Source organism: Hyaena hyaena, unplaced genomic scaffold (assembly GCF_003009895.1).
Source record: "Hyaena hyaena isolate Hyena2069 unplaced genomic scaffold, ASM300989v1 scaffold_2133, whole genome shotgun sequence".
NCBI classification, from domain to species: Eukaryota; Metazoa; Chordata; class Mammalia; order Carnivora; family Hyaenidae; genus Hyaena; species Hyaena hyaena.
Genome location: NW_024082768.1, coordinates 9,200 through 25,124, shown reverse-complemented (window position 1 = coordinate 25,124; position 15,925 = coordinate 9,200). Strand labels below are relative to the sequence as shown.

General features: G+C 34.7%; 1 protein-coding gene across 1 annotated transcript; it reads right to left on the bottom strand.

The window, feature by feature from the left end:
* Positions 1–161: 161 nt before the first annotated feature.
* Positions 162–15,683, bottom strand: LOC120227267 (copine-8-like). Its single transcript, XM_039225407.1, has 4 exons — positions 15,585–15,683; positions 14,040–14,097; positions 8,848–8,921; positions 162–641 (listed from the first exon to the last, which is right to left on the bottom strand). Exons 1-4 carry the CDS (start codon positions 15,612–15,614, stop codon positions 453–455), a joined length of 351 nt encoding a protein of 116 aa, XP_039081338.1. The 5' UTR covers positions 15,615–15,683; the 3' UTR covers positions 162–452.
* Between the last annotated feature and the right edge of the window lie 242 nt (positions 15,684–15,925).

Genomic DNA, 15,925 nt, shown 5'->3' with positions numbered 1-15,925 from the left:
AAGAACAGTTATAAAAGTATTGAAATTTAAAAAGTAGTAACATGTAAACATTGATACAGAGAGAGACTGCTTTCCTAGACACACAGCAGTCGAGGACAGTATTTGAGTTAAAAACATAGTTTGTGCTTTTTCCCAACAATACATTGGAAATTAGCTGTTTCCTGTCCAAAAGAAAAAAAAAAAAGAAGATTCAGAAAAGACATCCATATTTTGCTTCAAGCATTTAAACGATTTTTTTTTTTTTGGTTGCTCATGCAACAACCATATTTACAGTTTTGGTTTAGGAAGAGAATTAATTTTGGATCCAAGAAAGCATATTAATTAACCAGTACTGCTGAAAACAAACTGAAAAAAGGATCTCATTCCCTGGTTCATTACAGAGCACCAGGAGCAAAGCATTGACTCAGCAGTTCTAACTGATGTGTAACTAACATTAGCAGTTCAGAGCACAGTCATATCTGAGTCTGTAACACATGTGTGGGCGGGGTGTATGGGGGCGGTGCAGGCGATGGCTTGATTCCTCGCGCCCTCATGTAGGACAGGAACTGCTCGGGGATCTCAGCTAGGACATCTTTAGCCAATCTAGCCATGCTCAGAATGTGGTTTCCGCTTCTGTCAATATAATCCCTGAATGGTACGAACTGCAACAGAGGTGAAAGAAAGAAAGCATACTATTTAATAGACACAAAAATCAACACATTAAACATTTCATTGAGAATTGAAGAAGCCTGGAGTGGTTGTTGATGGATAATAATTAGTACGAATTTTAAAGAGATTTGATTCATTACCAATAGCTACTACAGTGACCAAACCTTTCTAATGTATATACTTTATCTAAAAAGGGATGGAATTGTTTTCTACGTTTCTTCTTCCCAGTAATTCAAGATTCCTGTTCCTGACAGGTCCATCATGTTGCTACATGTGCTCTGCAGTTTTGAGTTCTATACCTAGCCAGACTCCCAATAGCATGGAGCATTTACCTCTTCGGGGCTCGGTTTTCTGTCAAATGGAGTTAATACATGCTTAGTTCAGCTTTCAATCAGAAATAGTATCCAATGGAGGGTAAAAAAAGAAGTGTGTATCCTAAACACATGTAAAGTATTTTTAATTATTACTAACACATCAAACCACATGTTCCAGATATATATTTTTTAATCTGGTATTTGAAATGGAAAAGGAAAAGAATTCAACATGAGATTTGGGATACTTCTTATTGAAATATCAGCATTCTTATTTCTACAATATATAAAAATAATTGCTCTATCTTTACATTACCAATTATGTGAGAGCCATTATCAGCTCAACATTAAATATTCTGACAATAAATTGCCTGATTCTCTCTTCATTTGTATTGGTTACTTAAGTTAATAAAAATGTGCTGTTTGAGGGCATTAGTTCAATTTTCCCCCAGAGACATGATGATTCTTGAAGCCACTTGGAAATGTTTAGAACTGTTAATGTTGTGATAGTTTGGGAACACAGTAATTTTAGGTCTTGGGGAAAAGGCACAGCGAAGACATTTGAGAATGTTCAGCACTTTCTGATTATAATATTTAACAGCCTGAATTATATTATTTTTTCTCCTCTAGAGAGAGAACATACCCCCATCTCTATAACTATACCATAACTATTTTAAACTTAGTTTGAAAAAGTTACTTTTGACTTACATAGTTACTCAAGATGTGCTTTCAGAAAGCAACTATTATGAAGAAGCAGGTTTTAAAATGGTCAGGTGCTTACAAATTAAAATTTTAAGAAATCAAATAGCAGTTATAATACCTTATATGCAGTGAAAACAGTCTCTTTAAGCAAGAGCACAAAACTACTTTTTTCTTTTTAAAATAAGACATGCTGTAGTCAGAAGCGACCTATATGACTATAATTTTACCCGGTCTTGCTAACCAGGATGAAAACTCAGTCCAGCTTTTAGAAACCTGTAGTAGAAAGGTGATGAAACTTGCTCTTACCCCTGAAGATGGCTAATAAGGGTAAGAGAAATCTAACAGAGCAATGTAATCTTCAACTGAGAAGAGTAAGAACTAAGGGGATGTGAACTTTCATGAGGTTAAATTATTTAGCTTTGGATAAGACTTGACATCTTTAACAACAATAACAACAACAAGTGCAAAAAAAAAAATCAGGGTTTATTTTTTTCCCTGAAACGATAACTAGAAAAGTGAGAAAAGAGGAATCCACAAGACATGATTAATGAGAAAAAGATATCTAATTGCTATAGCTTAGTTCATTCTTCTTTTAAAAGACATCATTTTAAAAATAAATTACTAACAAGATATCAATATGCTTAGTATACAATGATTATCCTTTAAATTTTTTTAAGAGTTCAGTTTTTCAGAAATCTGTGGCTAATATCTACATTTCAGGGAAAGGATGGTACCTCCGGCAAACAGTTGACCTCACCCATTTGTGTGTTTACCTCAACTTTGCTCTTTTATTTGCATTGGATTCTTCATTTTTCTTCCATGCCATGGACATTAATCTCTTTTCTCTTTTTACCCCCTATTTTCCCAAACTCTGGAATTAGACCTCCCAGTTCAGAGCCCAGTTCTTCTACTTAATAGCTACATGATCTTGGACAGATAATTTTCCACTCTTTGCCTCAGTTTCCTCTTCTAAAAATGAGGATAATAATAATAATACCTATTCAATTAGGTTGCTATATTAAATGAGTTAACATGTAAACTGCTTAAAACCGTGTTCAACTCGTAATATGAATGACACAGGATAGTCGATGTAATCATCATTAGTATTATTATTCATCATCCTATACATGTATATATTCAATATAAATATGAAATTATATTCTTATTAGTGTTCTGTTTACATTCATATCAAACATTAAATAGAAGGAATATCCTTATCAATTTTATCTCTGTCAAATTGAAGTACAATATCAATATTGGCATCTAAGAGAGTAATTCCTGGCCTTTTTGTTATTTTAAAACACTCATTGCTTCATCTTTCTAGCATCTGCTGTAAGATTTGCTAGTTTTTGTTATTGGAGGACATTACAATTAATTTTTAAGAATGTTGTGATGCTCTGGGATGTCAAAACTCAGATTCACAATTGCCATTCTCATAATACATGTAGTTCTACTCCTATTTAAAACATATTTATAAATCATGGGTAAGAAAGAAATATAGTTTTCAGCTGAAGGGGAAGTTTTACATCACATTGAACTTAGGTTTATTCAGTAGGGGCACAGATTCTGCCTGGCCCCTGAATACTGAGGGACCTTGCCCCCAGGCTGAGAATCACTGCCATAGGGAGTTCCTGTTATCAAGGGAAGTACGCCTCATCCCACATGTGTGCTGGGAGTAGAAAAAAAAAAATGTTGAGAACTTTCTACTCACTAACCTAAATTATCTAAACCTTTTTCCAAAGGAACATTCAGCTCTTCAATCATGTCATGAGGTACTCTCCTAAGTGAGGGATGAAAATGACAAGTAACTCTTCATTTCCTTGACCTCTTATTAATGTCAGATCTTACAGATTTCAGGACAATATATGCCCTCTATAACACTATTGCTCTACAATCCGTTTTCCACTTAACTTCTCAGACTGCTCTGATTATTGTCTCTTTTCATCATTCACTTCTGATTACTATACCTGGGGACCTGTTCAAAATAATGCTCACACATTTGTGGATGAGCATTGATCATTGACTATCACCACATATTAACTTGCACACTTAAAATGTTCAGTCTAGAGGAATAAATCAATTTTCACTTTGCACTAATTTATCACATTCATCTGAAGAATACCAACAAATGCATTCTGTTCTGTAGAAATATACTATATCCTTGATACTCTAATTTTTTTTAGCATCCATGCAGTACAAGGAAAATGTTCCACATGGCTGCTCTAACGGCTGGCTTTGCCTATTTGTGAAAACAAGTTTGAATCAGTTTGCGCAAATGGACTTTTAGTTGTTGTTCTGCTCAATTTTACTTGATTGTTCCTACTGTGCAGAGCTCCATTAGTGATTTTCAAGTCTAAGGCTTCAAGGTTATTATTCTCCTTTTAATGGAAAATATAATTTAAATATAATTTCGAAGGAAATGATAGGCTGGTCACAGCTGCATGCAGTAAGGAGAAATGACATTGCATTATACACAATGGCCAATCCATAGCACAAACAAACAAATATTGGAAGCTTTTACATATATTGATTTAAGAATATAACTCATTTATAGGATCACATCTTGCTTACTGTTTATACTACAGTCAGATGAGATTCAATCTTGAGGCAATGAATATAATCACACACAAGGCTGACTATACTGTTCCATGTCAAGGTGTAGCTACTATGAAATACTGACATGAAAAATGCCTTTGCACTGGACTATGCCCACATACTCACTAATTATATTTATACCAACGAAAATTGGTATTAATGCACTTATTGAACAACCGTTAGGTAACAAGCTTTCTGGGAAAATTTAGTACAATATCTCATTTAATTTTTATTAGCATGTTACCCATATTTTGAATTTATAGAAGAGGAAACAAACTTAGAGAGTTTAGTTAATGTACCCAAGGTCAGATAGTTATCAGTATCAGTCATTATTTGAACCTAAATTGATCTAACCCTGATATATAAACCATTACAGTAGTATGAAAAGGGAAACAGAGCCTAATAATCTTCATTAGAATTTTGCCTTTTAGGAGAGTAGGTGTGTTGTAACAGAAAGAACTCAGAGTTTAGAATCAGACTCAACTGGAAATTTGGATCTACCATTTATGACTTAAATAATTTTGCACAAGTTGTTTAACATCTCACCCTCTCCCTCTGCTTCCTCATTTATAAACTACTATAAAGTAAAATGTGACCGTATTTTAGGAAGATATAAAGTGATAATGTGAATAAATTGACAAAGAGGGGAAATTAGCTGGAGTGTACACAGAGAGGGCATTGTGCAAGGCTGTATACTGGGAACTTTCAAAATGTAGGTTTTTAACCAGCACAGATAAAGAAGAAGAGAATTCCAGGTGAAACAATAAGAGGAAATAAAACCAAGAACAATGGAAATGTGTGACTCAAAGACAGCTAGTAGTCCTATTTGTCTAGACAAAGTGTGTGTGTGTGCATGTGTGTGTGTGTATAGCTAAAGAGGAAGATTGGGGTCAGATTATGGAGGCTCTTAAATGCTATGTTTAGGTTTTAGAATCAAAGTTATACTAATTTGTGTTAAGAATTTTAGAATCAGACATTTTAAGGATAAATCCTGTCTCTACTTCTAACTAGCTACATGACTATGGACAAAAAGAATTGAAACTCATTTCTTTTTTTTCTTCTTTTTTTTCTTTTCGTTCGTTCTTTCTTTCTTTTCTTTTTTTTTTTTTTATAAAATGAAATCAAAGTACCTGCATAAGGTCAATTAAGGATTAAGTGAAAGTACCTGCCTAGCATACAATGGAGTTAACGAATGACTCAATATTATTATTATATGAAGTTGGAAGCCACTTAAGTTTTCACATAATAATGAGAACTCCATCCACTACCCTCAACTTTCTGCTAAAACTCAGCTACCTCTGGCTTTTGTTATTATTTGCAACCATAGGGTTTTGTTTGCCCACTTAAAAAAAATCGGGTTCCATTTGCAGTGCATTAACTTGATTAGCTTCAACATATAAGAAATTGGAAGTAGTCAAAAGGTAAGAGAGCCTAAACAGACCCTATTTTCTGATAATATTTTAGCCAGTAGTATTTGAGGTGATGGCTTAGATATTGACTGTGATGGCTTAAATATTTTCTGATGATGGAAAGATGGACAACATTATCCTTGATGTGCCCTGGCAACTCCACTATTCTAAATATTCACAAATATTTTTATTATTTTTTAGAAAACTTTAATGTATTTTTATTTATTTTTGAGAGAGAGAGAGAAAGAGAGAGAGAGAGACAGAGCATGGATGGGGGAGCAATAGAGAAGCAGACACAGATTCTGAAGCAGTCTCGAGGTTCTGAGCTGTGAGCACAGAGCCCAATGTGGGGCTCGAACTCACAAACTATGAGATCATGACCTGAACCGAAGTCGGATGTTTCACTGACTGCACCACCCAGGCACCCGGAAAGTACTTCTATTCTTGAAAATAACTAATTTAAATCATGTTTTAGTGGATGGTAGAACCTGGAAAACTGTGATGCTGTTAAAGTTTTTAGAGCCTTATTCGAGGTGAGAGAGAATGCTAATTCTTCTTCAACACAATGTAATATGTAAATGGTTACCTTGCTAACTATATTGAAAAGACCAATCACCACTTAGGAACTTCTATTCCTAATTATGAAATTAGAAAGGGTCTACTAAATAGCCTTAACTAAATGTAGGCATGTAAGTCAAGAAGTCACAGTCATTGAAGAAGCTACTAATTCTCTGTCGACATTTTAATTTCCTATTTAGTATCTGCAATATCCAATGACTCTTTTACTTTAGTTCAACTTTATGTAGTAGAATTCCTTGAATATTTAGTTATATCCCCAGGTATCTTCAGGATCTTTGGGGATCTCCAAGTCACTTTAAGGTGGCAGGCTGGTCTGTCTCATGGACTCTGACTTTCAAGAAGAAAAAACATGATTATATGTCTCATATTGGTTAGTAATTAATTTTCATGTGTTACTTCCTCTCAGATTCACAACATGAAAAGAGCAGAGACAAAGAAATTGAAGTCTAGAGGTAATGAAATGAAGGCTCAGAGAGATTTATTGATTTGTTCAAGATTAGAGTGACAATATTATACTTTCATAGATCTGAGTATCTCAATCTCAATATTCTCCCCAGTGTAGTATTTCCATTAAGAGACTAAATACTTTCATAATCAGGGGCATTTTTATTTTATAAACGCTAACAGGCATGACTATTGTTTTTCACTAACAAAACTGATTAGCCTCTTAAAGGTAACCTTAACGATGTGTGCAAGCTTAACTACCTCTAAAGGAAGAAAATAGTAACAAGTTTCCCGTAAGCATCATGATGATGCTATGAGATATGAGGTTGCTTCTACTGATTTTGAAAAATGCATTACAATAGCAACGTAACACATTCCAAAGAACTTCAAATTCATACTTCCCTTCAGTAATTTGATTTTTTGGAAACTGTGAGTCAGACATTATGAAGAGCTTTTAGATAAAGTGTAATTACTTAGACCTATAATTATGCTAATAAGGTTAAGGTGAATAATCATGTGTCTAATTATGAAAACAAAACACCATGGGATACTTAAATAAATGACCACATCATCATGTTCCGTTTCTCAGGTGCTTTTAACCTAATCATTCTTGTGTGTGTGTGCTTTTTACTCTACCAAGAACATTAGGTTAAAAAGTTTAAATCATATTTAATTATCTTTAAAAAAACCTGCTATACAGATTCTATTTTAATTTAATCTTGCTGCCTGATAAAGAACAATGCTTTTTTAATCTTCATGAACATTAATCTCTATATTAACATATTTACAGATTATTTTATATTTCTCCTAAATTATTTTAATCATTTTTATTGTCCTTTACTGAGTTCTATTTCAGAAATGTATTTTACATACATGGTATTACTTAATCTTTACAACATTGCCAATGAATTTTAGAAAGCTCATTCAAGTGATCACAGTGGACTAATTGAGATTTGAACCAAATTCTTTTTTTTTTTTTTTTTTTAAATTTTTTTTAACGTTTTTTTTTNACAGCGTGAGCAGGGAAGGGTCAGAGAGAGAGGGAGTCACAGACTGAAACAGGCTCCAGGCTCTGAGCTGGCAGTCAGCACAGAGCCCGACGCGGGGCTCGAACCCACGAACCGCAGGATCATGACCTAAGCGAAAGTCGGACGCTTAACCGACTAAGCCACCCAGGCGCCCCTTAGATTTGAACCAAATTCTGCAGGATTTTAAATTCTGTGGGATTCTTTTAATGACTGCTTTATGGATGGGTGAAAATATGGGTTGTTATTTAGGAGATAACACTGAAGTCCATTCATTGTTTGTCCCTTCAAAAACTTTCATAGCATGTGCTTAAACGGTGCTGAGATTTTTGCTTTCACATTTAAAAAAGTGTACTTCACAGCTTTTTTTTCCTTATAAAATCCTAAAAGATATGGAAACCCTAAAGTATGTAGCCATTTAGTTGATTTAAGTTCTTGCTTTCCATGAAAACTTTGAACCATATTGATTGGTTGCCAATTTTTCCCTTCACTCCCAGAATAGTAGGCATTAGTTACATATTGTTCTTGATTTTAACAAGTGTAAGTGATATTAAGGTTGTTATGTTATGTTATTATATATCATACATTATTATGTATCTGTATATAATTACATTTAAATTATATGCTATTTATATTTTTATATATAATTTCTATATTACCTAATTTTAAAATCTATTTCTCCACTTTTCTAACCACAGTCTAGGGAGAAATATGTAAATATCTATAGTTTTATTTTCCTTCACTAAATTTATTCACACTGAAATTTAATCAGCTGTCTTAAAATATCCTTAGTGTTTACTGAGGAGTACATAATGGATAAGCATCATTGAAAAGTCTGTTATGTTTCTAGCTTCTAATTTTACCAAAGATCTCTGTGGTATTTTCTGATAATATTAGAGTAGGAAAAGACACATATTAATATTTCTATCTTATGTATGGTGAATATGAAATAGAAGAGAAAATCATCAGGTACTTATTCTAGGTCCTACTTACCACGCATCTCATGGAGAATCAATCAACTAACTTAAACAGAACCTGAGATTTCTGCTTTCACTGTAAGTTGTTTATTTACAAATCAGAGAGGGCAGGGTCCTCACAATGAACAAAATAAATAATTTCCATTAAATTTCTTACCTGTACAATATCCCTCTCGGCATATTTTCCCCTGGAGGAAACTCTTACATCATCTCCATCCAATTCAACCATGGCTTTAAAATAAAATAAGACCATTTATCCAGTGCATTTCAGTCATGTACTAAAACAATACAGGCGGTAGGACATCAAGATGTATGAAGCAGCAACGTGTCCTATGTCAGGGCAGAAGGCTTGTTGATCCCATCTCCTCAGTCGTGTCTGCCACAGAATTTGACTGAGCGCAAAGGTTACAAATGAAGAAAGCTAGCCAAGGGGCGCCCGGGTGGCTTAGTCGGTTAAGCGTCCGACTTTCGCTTAGGTCATGATCTAGCGGTTCGTGGGTTCGAGCCCCGTGTCGGGCTCTGTGCTGACTGCCAGCTCAGAGCCTGGAGCCTGTTTCGGTCTGTGACTCCCTCTCTCTCTGACCCTCCCCTGCTCACGCTGTCTCTCTCTCTCCTAGAAATAAATAATAAATAAAAATATTAAAAAAAAAAAAAAAGAAAGAAAGAAAGCTAGCCAAGACCTCATCGTGACCCTTTGCAAACTGTAAGAGCTACTGTAATACACGTATATCTCCCCACCCTAGACGTTCTCAGTTCTGGGTTATATGCCGACCTCACTGATGGGGCAAGTGGTGCTAATCACTTTTGTTTTGTTAACTTTTGTTTTCTTTCTAATAAGAAACTTGATAGTAATCACAGAATTTCCAGTAACAATTTGAACTCTACTCTCATTGAAACAACAACAAATACACTGTATGTTATCTAACTTGGATTTAAGGAAATAAAAAAGAAAGAAACTACAAAAATGTATGTCCATATAGCCCAATTTTTACCTTATTAATGGATTTTGAATCCATTAATTTAAAGAGGTATTTGCTCTATCATGTTGATTGAATAAAGTGTGATTATTCTGAAGGATGATTTTTTTGTTAGTTAAGAAATAATTTTAACATTACATAGGTCAGCCTAGCTGGTATTTGTGAACGCTGCGATATATTAGGACAGCTGGTAATAAAGTAAAGCAATGCTGCAATTAAGAACATTTTCTAGAGTTTATTAAGTTTTCAGTGAGAATTCTCTAAATAATTAATTACATGAGGAATGGTAATTTGTGTTTAAAAGTATAATTCTATTACGGATAATTCATTTTGTATACACATGACATTCACCAGACTCCAGTGACCACTTGCAATGATAATGTTTGCTTATTCACCCTCCAAACACTACTGCTCAGCCAGAAAACAATCTTTACCTTTTCATTATTTTCTTCAGTGCTTGAATAACGCGTCTGGGTTACAAACATTGTTTTAAATTTTACCTTTATACACGTGTTCATGAGTCAATGTCTGGGCTGGAACATTGCTAGTGCTCATAATTGATAGAGAGCTACCATTCTATAATTTGCTTAGATATACAATACATGTCATAATTTAAGAAAATGTGTATGCTATAATTAACTTATAAAATACAAAGATCTACAGAACAAATGAGCAAAGGGAAAAAATGAGAAAGACAAAGCAAGAAGCACATTCTTAATTATAGAGAACAATCTAATGGTTACTGAGGGGAGGTGGGTGGAGAGATAGGTGAAACAGGTGACAGGAATTAAGGACGGCACCTGTCCTAAGGAGCACTGAGTGCTGTACACAAGCGTTAAATCACTATATTGTAGATCAGAAACTAATATTACAGTGTATGTTAACTATAATGGGATTAAAATAATAAAAATAATAATAACAATAATAGTAATGAAAAGTGTCATACATAAGATCTATTTTTCTTTTATACTTATTAGTGATGTAAATAAGAGTGTCACGATGCTCAAATAGCTTTCAATAGCTAATTACCTTTCTGGGTTAGTTTTTTGTTCAAAAATTTCATGTGACTTTGAGACATAAATGTTCAGTGATGGTGACAAGCCAGCAATTACAGGAAGTTCTTCTTTACTCTCAAAATGGAAAACAAAATTCGGTGATAATCTGGATCTCATAGTCCACAGTCCCCTACAATCTCCATCGGTCGTTGTGTTTAATTCCAATTAAGGAAAATGACAGTTATCCAGGTAATTACATATTAGAATGTGATCCTATAAAATATGTCCCATTTTTCAGCACGTCCTTTGGGTTAAAAAGCTGCAGGTTGCAAGAATTGGAGACTATTTTTGAAAGCAAGGAGAAAAGACAGGGTGCAAAAGTGGTGAAAGGTACCGTTCACCCTCTAGGTTTGCATCTGGTCCACAAGGAGCCTGAGATGGTAAGCCCCAGGTCCCCACAAGTACTTCTTAGAAAAAAAGGTCTATAAGAGACAGAGATGCATTTCTTTCTAGCTGTGGGAGACACAATGAAATTAGAACCCATTTTACTTCTTCCTTTCTACTAACTCAGATCAAAGCAGGTAGTCCAATGCTGCTTTAATTTGACTTTTTACCTTTTAAGGATAAAGAAATCCTGCCTTGGGAAATCTTTCTTCTCAATGAAGATGCTTTATGGCAGAGTGAAAACTCATTGGTTAAATGAGTATTTTTAATGAGTATTAAAACAGAAAGTTTTAAATTGTTCATATTAAAACTACAGAAATGAGAAATCTGAATACTCATTAATCTAATAGGTTAATCTTAATTCATCTAATTTCAGAGAACGTATGGCAAGATACTACCTTTCTTGCCCATGCAAATAATGTCTTTCTTGTTAAAAGTGTTTGGATGTTGGATTTAGGTGGTTAACTGATAAAATGTACAAGATTTAGATTCAGATTGTGCATGTTTTATCTCAGCCTTTCCTTATGCCAGTTTCTATGTGTTATGTATAAACCTACTCTACAGCAGATTTGGAAGTGCTGACTGAAAGACTCTTGACGGGTCAGCACAATCTGAATGGAAGTCAAAGATTTTTTATGCGAAACATGAGTATTCTGTCCTTTTCCTGTTAGCCATGGAGAGAAGAGAGGTATTTTGAGAGGAGAGAAAGAAAAATACTTTAGAGAAGCATTTGTGTCTCCTAGAGGAATAGTCTACTTTTCTAGTTCTGGCCTGAAAGTTTTTCCATCGTATTAAAGCTTTTGTCATGTTGAAAGCACAAGTCAGTTGTCACAGGACCCTAATGCCCTGTCCCCACATTTGCCAGAGGAAAGTATCACTTTAATTCCCAGGAAGGAATTCTATTGGGAAGGCAACTTCCCTCCTTGCCTATAATCTTCACTCTTTTTTCCACATGGAAAAATACACCTAAATGATTTCTGGGATTACTAAAATGAGAAGGGACTGACTATGAAATCTCTCTGGTTAGGAGTGCCCTATCCTTAGTTTGGATGTAATTTCTCCCTGTGGTGTGCTTAATAGACCAGGCTCTACCTTTGCACAGAGAAGGCTTGGAGAGAAGGCAAAGGTCATTTAATCTTGGGAGGAGAATAGAGACAAGTCTGATTTTGTGCAGGGCTTAACCCAAATTCTTCAGTTCTGCATTATTAGTAACGCTTATATTATGGTCTTCGTCTGAGGGATTCCCACATATTTTTATTCAGTTTGGGAAGTCAGAGAGGGAAATGATGAATTATCATGCCTCAAACCCTAATAAATAATTCATTGGGAACAAAAGAAATGAAGAAAATAAATAGCTGTGGCAGTTGGATGAGGGAGTACCCAAATAACTATGCCTGCTGCTCTGAATAGAAATATATGACCAGAAATACATGCAAGGAAGGATCAGTGGCTCTGTATTCACACATGATGTGTGCAGGCTCTTGAGGAACAAGTGAATGAGGTTAAGTCATACACCTAATCTCAGACTTCCACAGGAGTTGGGGAGACCTGGAATGTACCCAGTGAGAGACCTGGGATGTACTCATCCTTGAAGCAGAAGCCAATTAGTAACCGAAGAAGGCATGAGTTATTTTACCCTAGCAATTGGTGAAGTTTGTGAATCACAGTCAATCACTGATTAATGCAGATGATCAAGTACACAAAGCATTAACAGGAAAGATGTCCCTTAGCTTTCCTGACTCCAGAGAGGTTATCTCAAATTCATACTTGACGTACAATGCAATCGGATGTAAGTATTCAAAGACAGAAAATAATAGCAGAAGCAGCAGCAGTCAGAGCTAAATGACTTTTGCTTTAGACACTGGAGGATTATAATGAAGCAAAGCATGACCAACCAACCATGGAATCGAAAGAAAGGATTTCTAAGGTCAGCAATATAACTGCTTTGCCTGTGGTGCTTTTCCTGAGATGGACAGATCTATACTCACTCTCCTTATGGAGGAGGCTCTGGTGGCTAAATGAGAGTCATCCCAGCGATGACCATAGTATTATTAGCAACCTATGTGCTTAAATTAACCTGTAATGTATCAAAGCTTGTTCTAAATACCCTAAAATTATTCTCATGTCCAAGGCGCCAAGCTAAATTGGGTCATTGTTAATGTAAAAACACCTGAAGCAGGCAAATGCCATGTGGTCATGCAGTTGCCATCTAGCACAGAGTTGTCTCTGAAAGGAATTCACCACATGACTGCGAACAAATTATCCTTAAAGAAGTTTACCCAGATCACTAGTTATACAAACACCAGTCACTTAATTGGCATTTGAGCAAGGACTGAGCCCAGAGAACTACCCAGTAACTCAATTTAGCATAATTTTATAAAGCGTCATTAAATCTCAGATGGTCAGTTCCATTTTCATTTTACTTTGCTCTTTCATATGACAGAACTTATATATTTATAGAGCTAATGTCTATCCAGTGTCTGAAAATCCATTAAAGTAGCATATTATGCTTGTGTTAACATCGCTCTTCACAATCCAATGGTTTATTAATTTAGAGCTCATCCATAAAGGTTTTTAGTGAACCCAGAGTATGTTTTGCCTTGGGAATAACAACTCCATTTATCACTCTGTCACTCATACAAAATATTATCTTGGGGTACAAACCATCGCTAATGGAATAGAAAGTTATATGTTGAATTAATTGATACTAGAGAGAAAAAGGCTATAGTCAGAAGACAATCTCTTCATTTGCTCTACTGAATGGACTTCCTCATGAGATATTTACATTATATCTATGTGAACATGGATATTATATAGAGATCCATATTCATATTCAGGTTCTTATAGACAAAAATGAGTGAAAGAAATCTTACAGCATGATGGATCAGAGGAAATAAACTCCCAAGAAATACTATTGAAATATTATTACTTACCATCAAATTCTGCTGGTCCAACACCTACTATAATTATTGACATTGGAAGTTTTGAAGCCTTCAAAGAGAATATAGAAGAAGTTCACAATTAAGAAGTTGACTTCTTAAGAAAAGAACTACAATTTAAGAAGAAAATAATATCCTGTTTTGATATTTTTTCACAGATGTTCACTAAAATAGGTTTGAACATATCACAAAAATATGCTTGATTCTACTCATTCTTTTTGAACTAACTTTGTACATACACTTATTCAGTGGAACATTCTCTGGGAATGACTAGCCTTGGACAGTATGAAAAATAAAATGTATTGCACATCTGCTTTCACTTGCTGTTCTCAGCCAACATCTTCCTAAGTTGACTGTGTGTATCTCTAGACATTTTATTCATGTTCTCTCTCTTACCAAAAATCTTTGAGTTGATATAAGGGAAAAAAATGGCACTATATTTGTGAAAGAGTAGCACCTTACTCTATACCACTTATACCCAAGATTAGGGAAAGAATTTTCATCATAAATGAGTGAATACAAATTATAATTACAGAAAGTTATTATTAGAATGATTAATTTATGTATTAGATATCCATGAGATTGTGAGCGATATTAAAGATTTGATGTAACAGCATATTTTCCCATCATTCGTATCACTTAAACAATGTAATCATTTTAAATAACTTAATGGTCAGAATGTGAGATCCAGTAACAGAGACATGGCACATAGCAACCACATCTAAAGCTACGAAGGTCATCAAATTATGAAAATTGTTCCTCAATACGCGACATCTTATTAGTTTAAGCCCAAATTATTAACTTCCTATTTTCAAGTGAACACTAACGCCACTAACAACTGAGGCCTGGGGGGCTCAGTTGGTTGAGTGTCCAGCTTCAGCTTAGGTCATGACCTCATGGTTCATGGGTTCAACCCCACATTGGACTTCGCTCTGACAGTGTGGAGCTTGCTTTGGATTTTCTCTCTCTCTGTCTCTCTGTCTCTCTCTCTCTCTGCCCCTCCCCAATTCATGCCGTCTCTCAAAAAAAAAAAAATACAGATTTTATATATTATAATCTAATAAAGAAGACAAATAATCATAAAAATAAGTAATTAGGAATTGTACAAGAATGGTTTTTGAATCAAATCCAGTCCCTTTCAGTTGTATAGAAATAAGAATTTTAATACAGTTCTCCTATAATTGAAATGTAAATAATAAGAAATACTCTGTACAAATTGTAAGATTGTGTACAACTACATTCAGCTGGTAGAGGTAAACACACTCATGCACATGAAGGTGATGCTACAATCTTATTTGTTTTTATTTTGGGAGGAAAATAATTTTGTTATGACACAATTACCCATACTGCTTAGGTTAGTCTTTATGAATTAATGGTACATATGCATTTGAGTTCTCTGGATAAGCTTAAGAATGCAATCAGTTGCAAAAGCATGACCATTTTGTTTCTATTAAGTCAACTAATGTTAACTCTTTCAGCTTAGGTTGAAAGCACCATGCTGTCACTTAGCCAGCTCAAGACTGAATGATCCCTACTCACATTGACTATGGACTCCTTGGTTTGAGCCATATCGGAGATAACACCATCTGTCACAATCAGGAGCACAAAATACTGGGAACCATCTTTTACTGAAGAAGCATACCTGAAGCAATGAAAAGATAAAGAAAATCAAACAGCTCCTTTGTATGGCATGGTTGCTAAATATAATTGCATAGTCAACAAACCTTTAATCTCAAGAAAATATTTAAGCTTATATTAGGAGTTTATATTATGCAAGCTCTCAAATAATACATTTTTTTTCTGAAATAGCACACTAGAACAGCAGCAACATTACTGCCAGCACACAGAAAAGCCTGCCTGCCTTAGAAATTCATTCACTA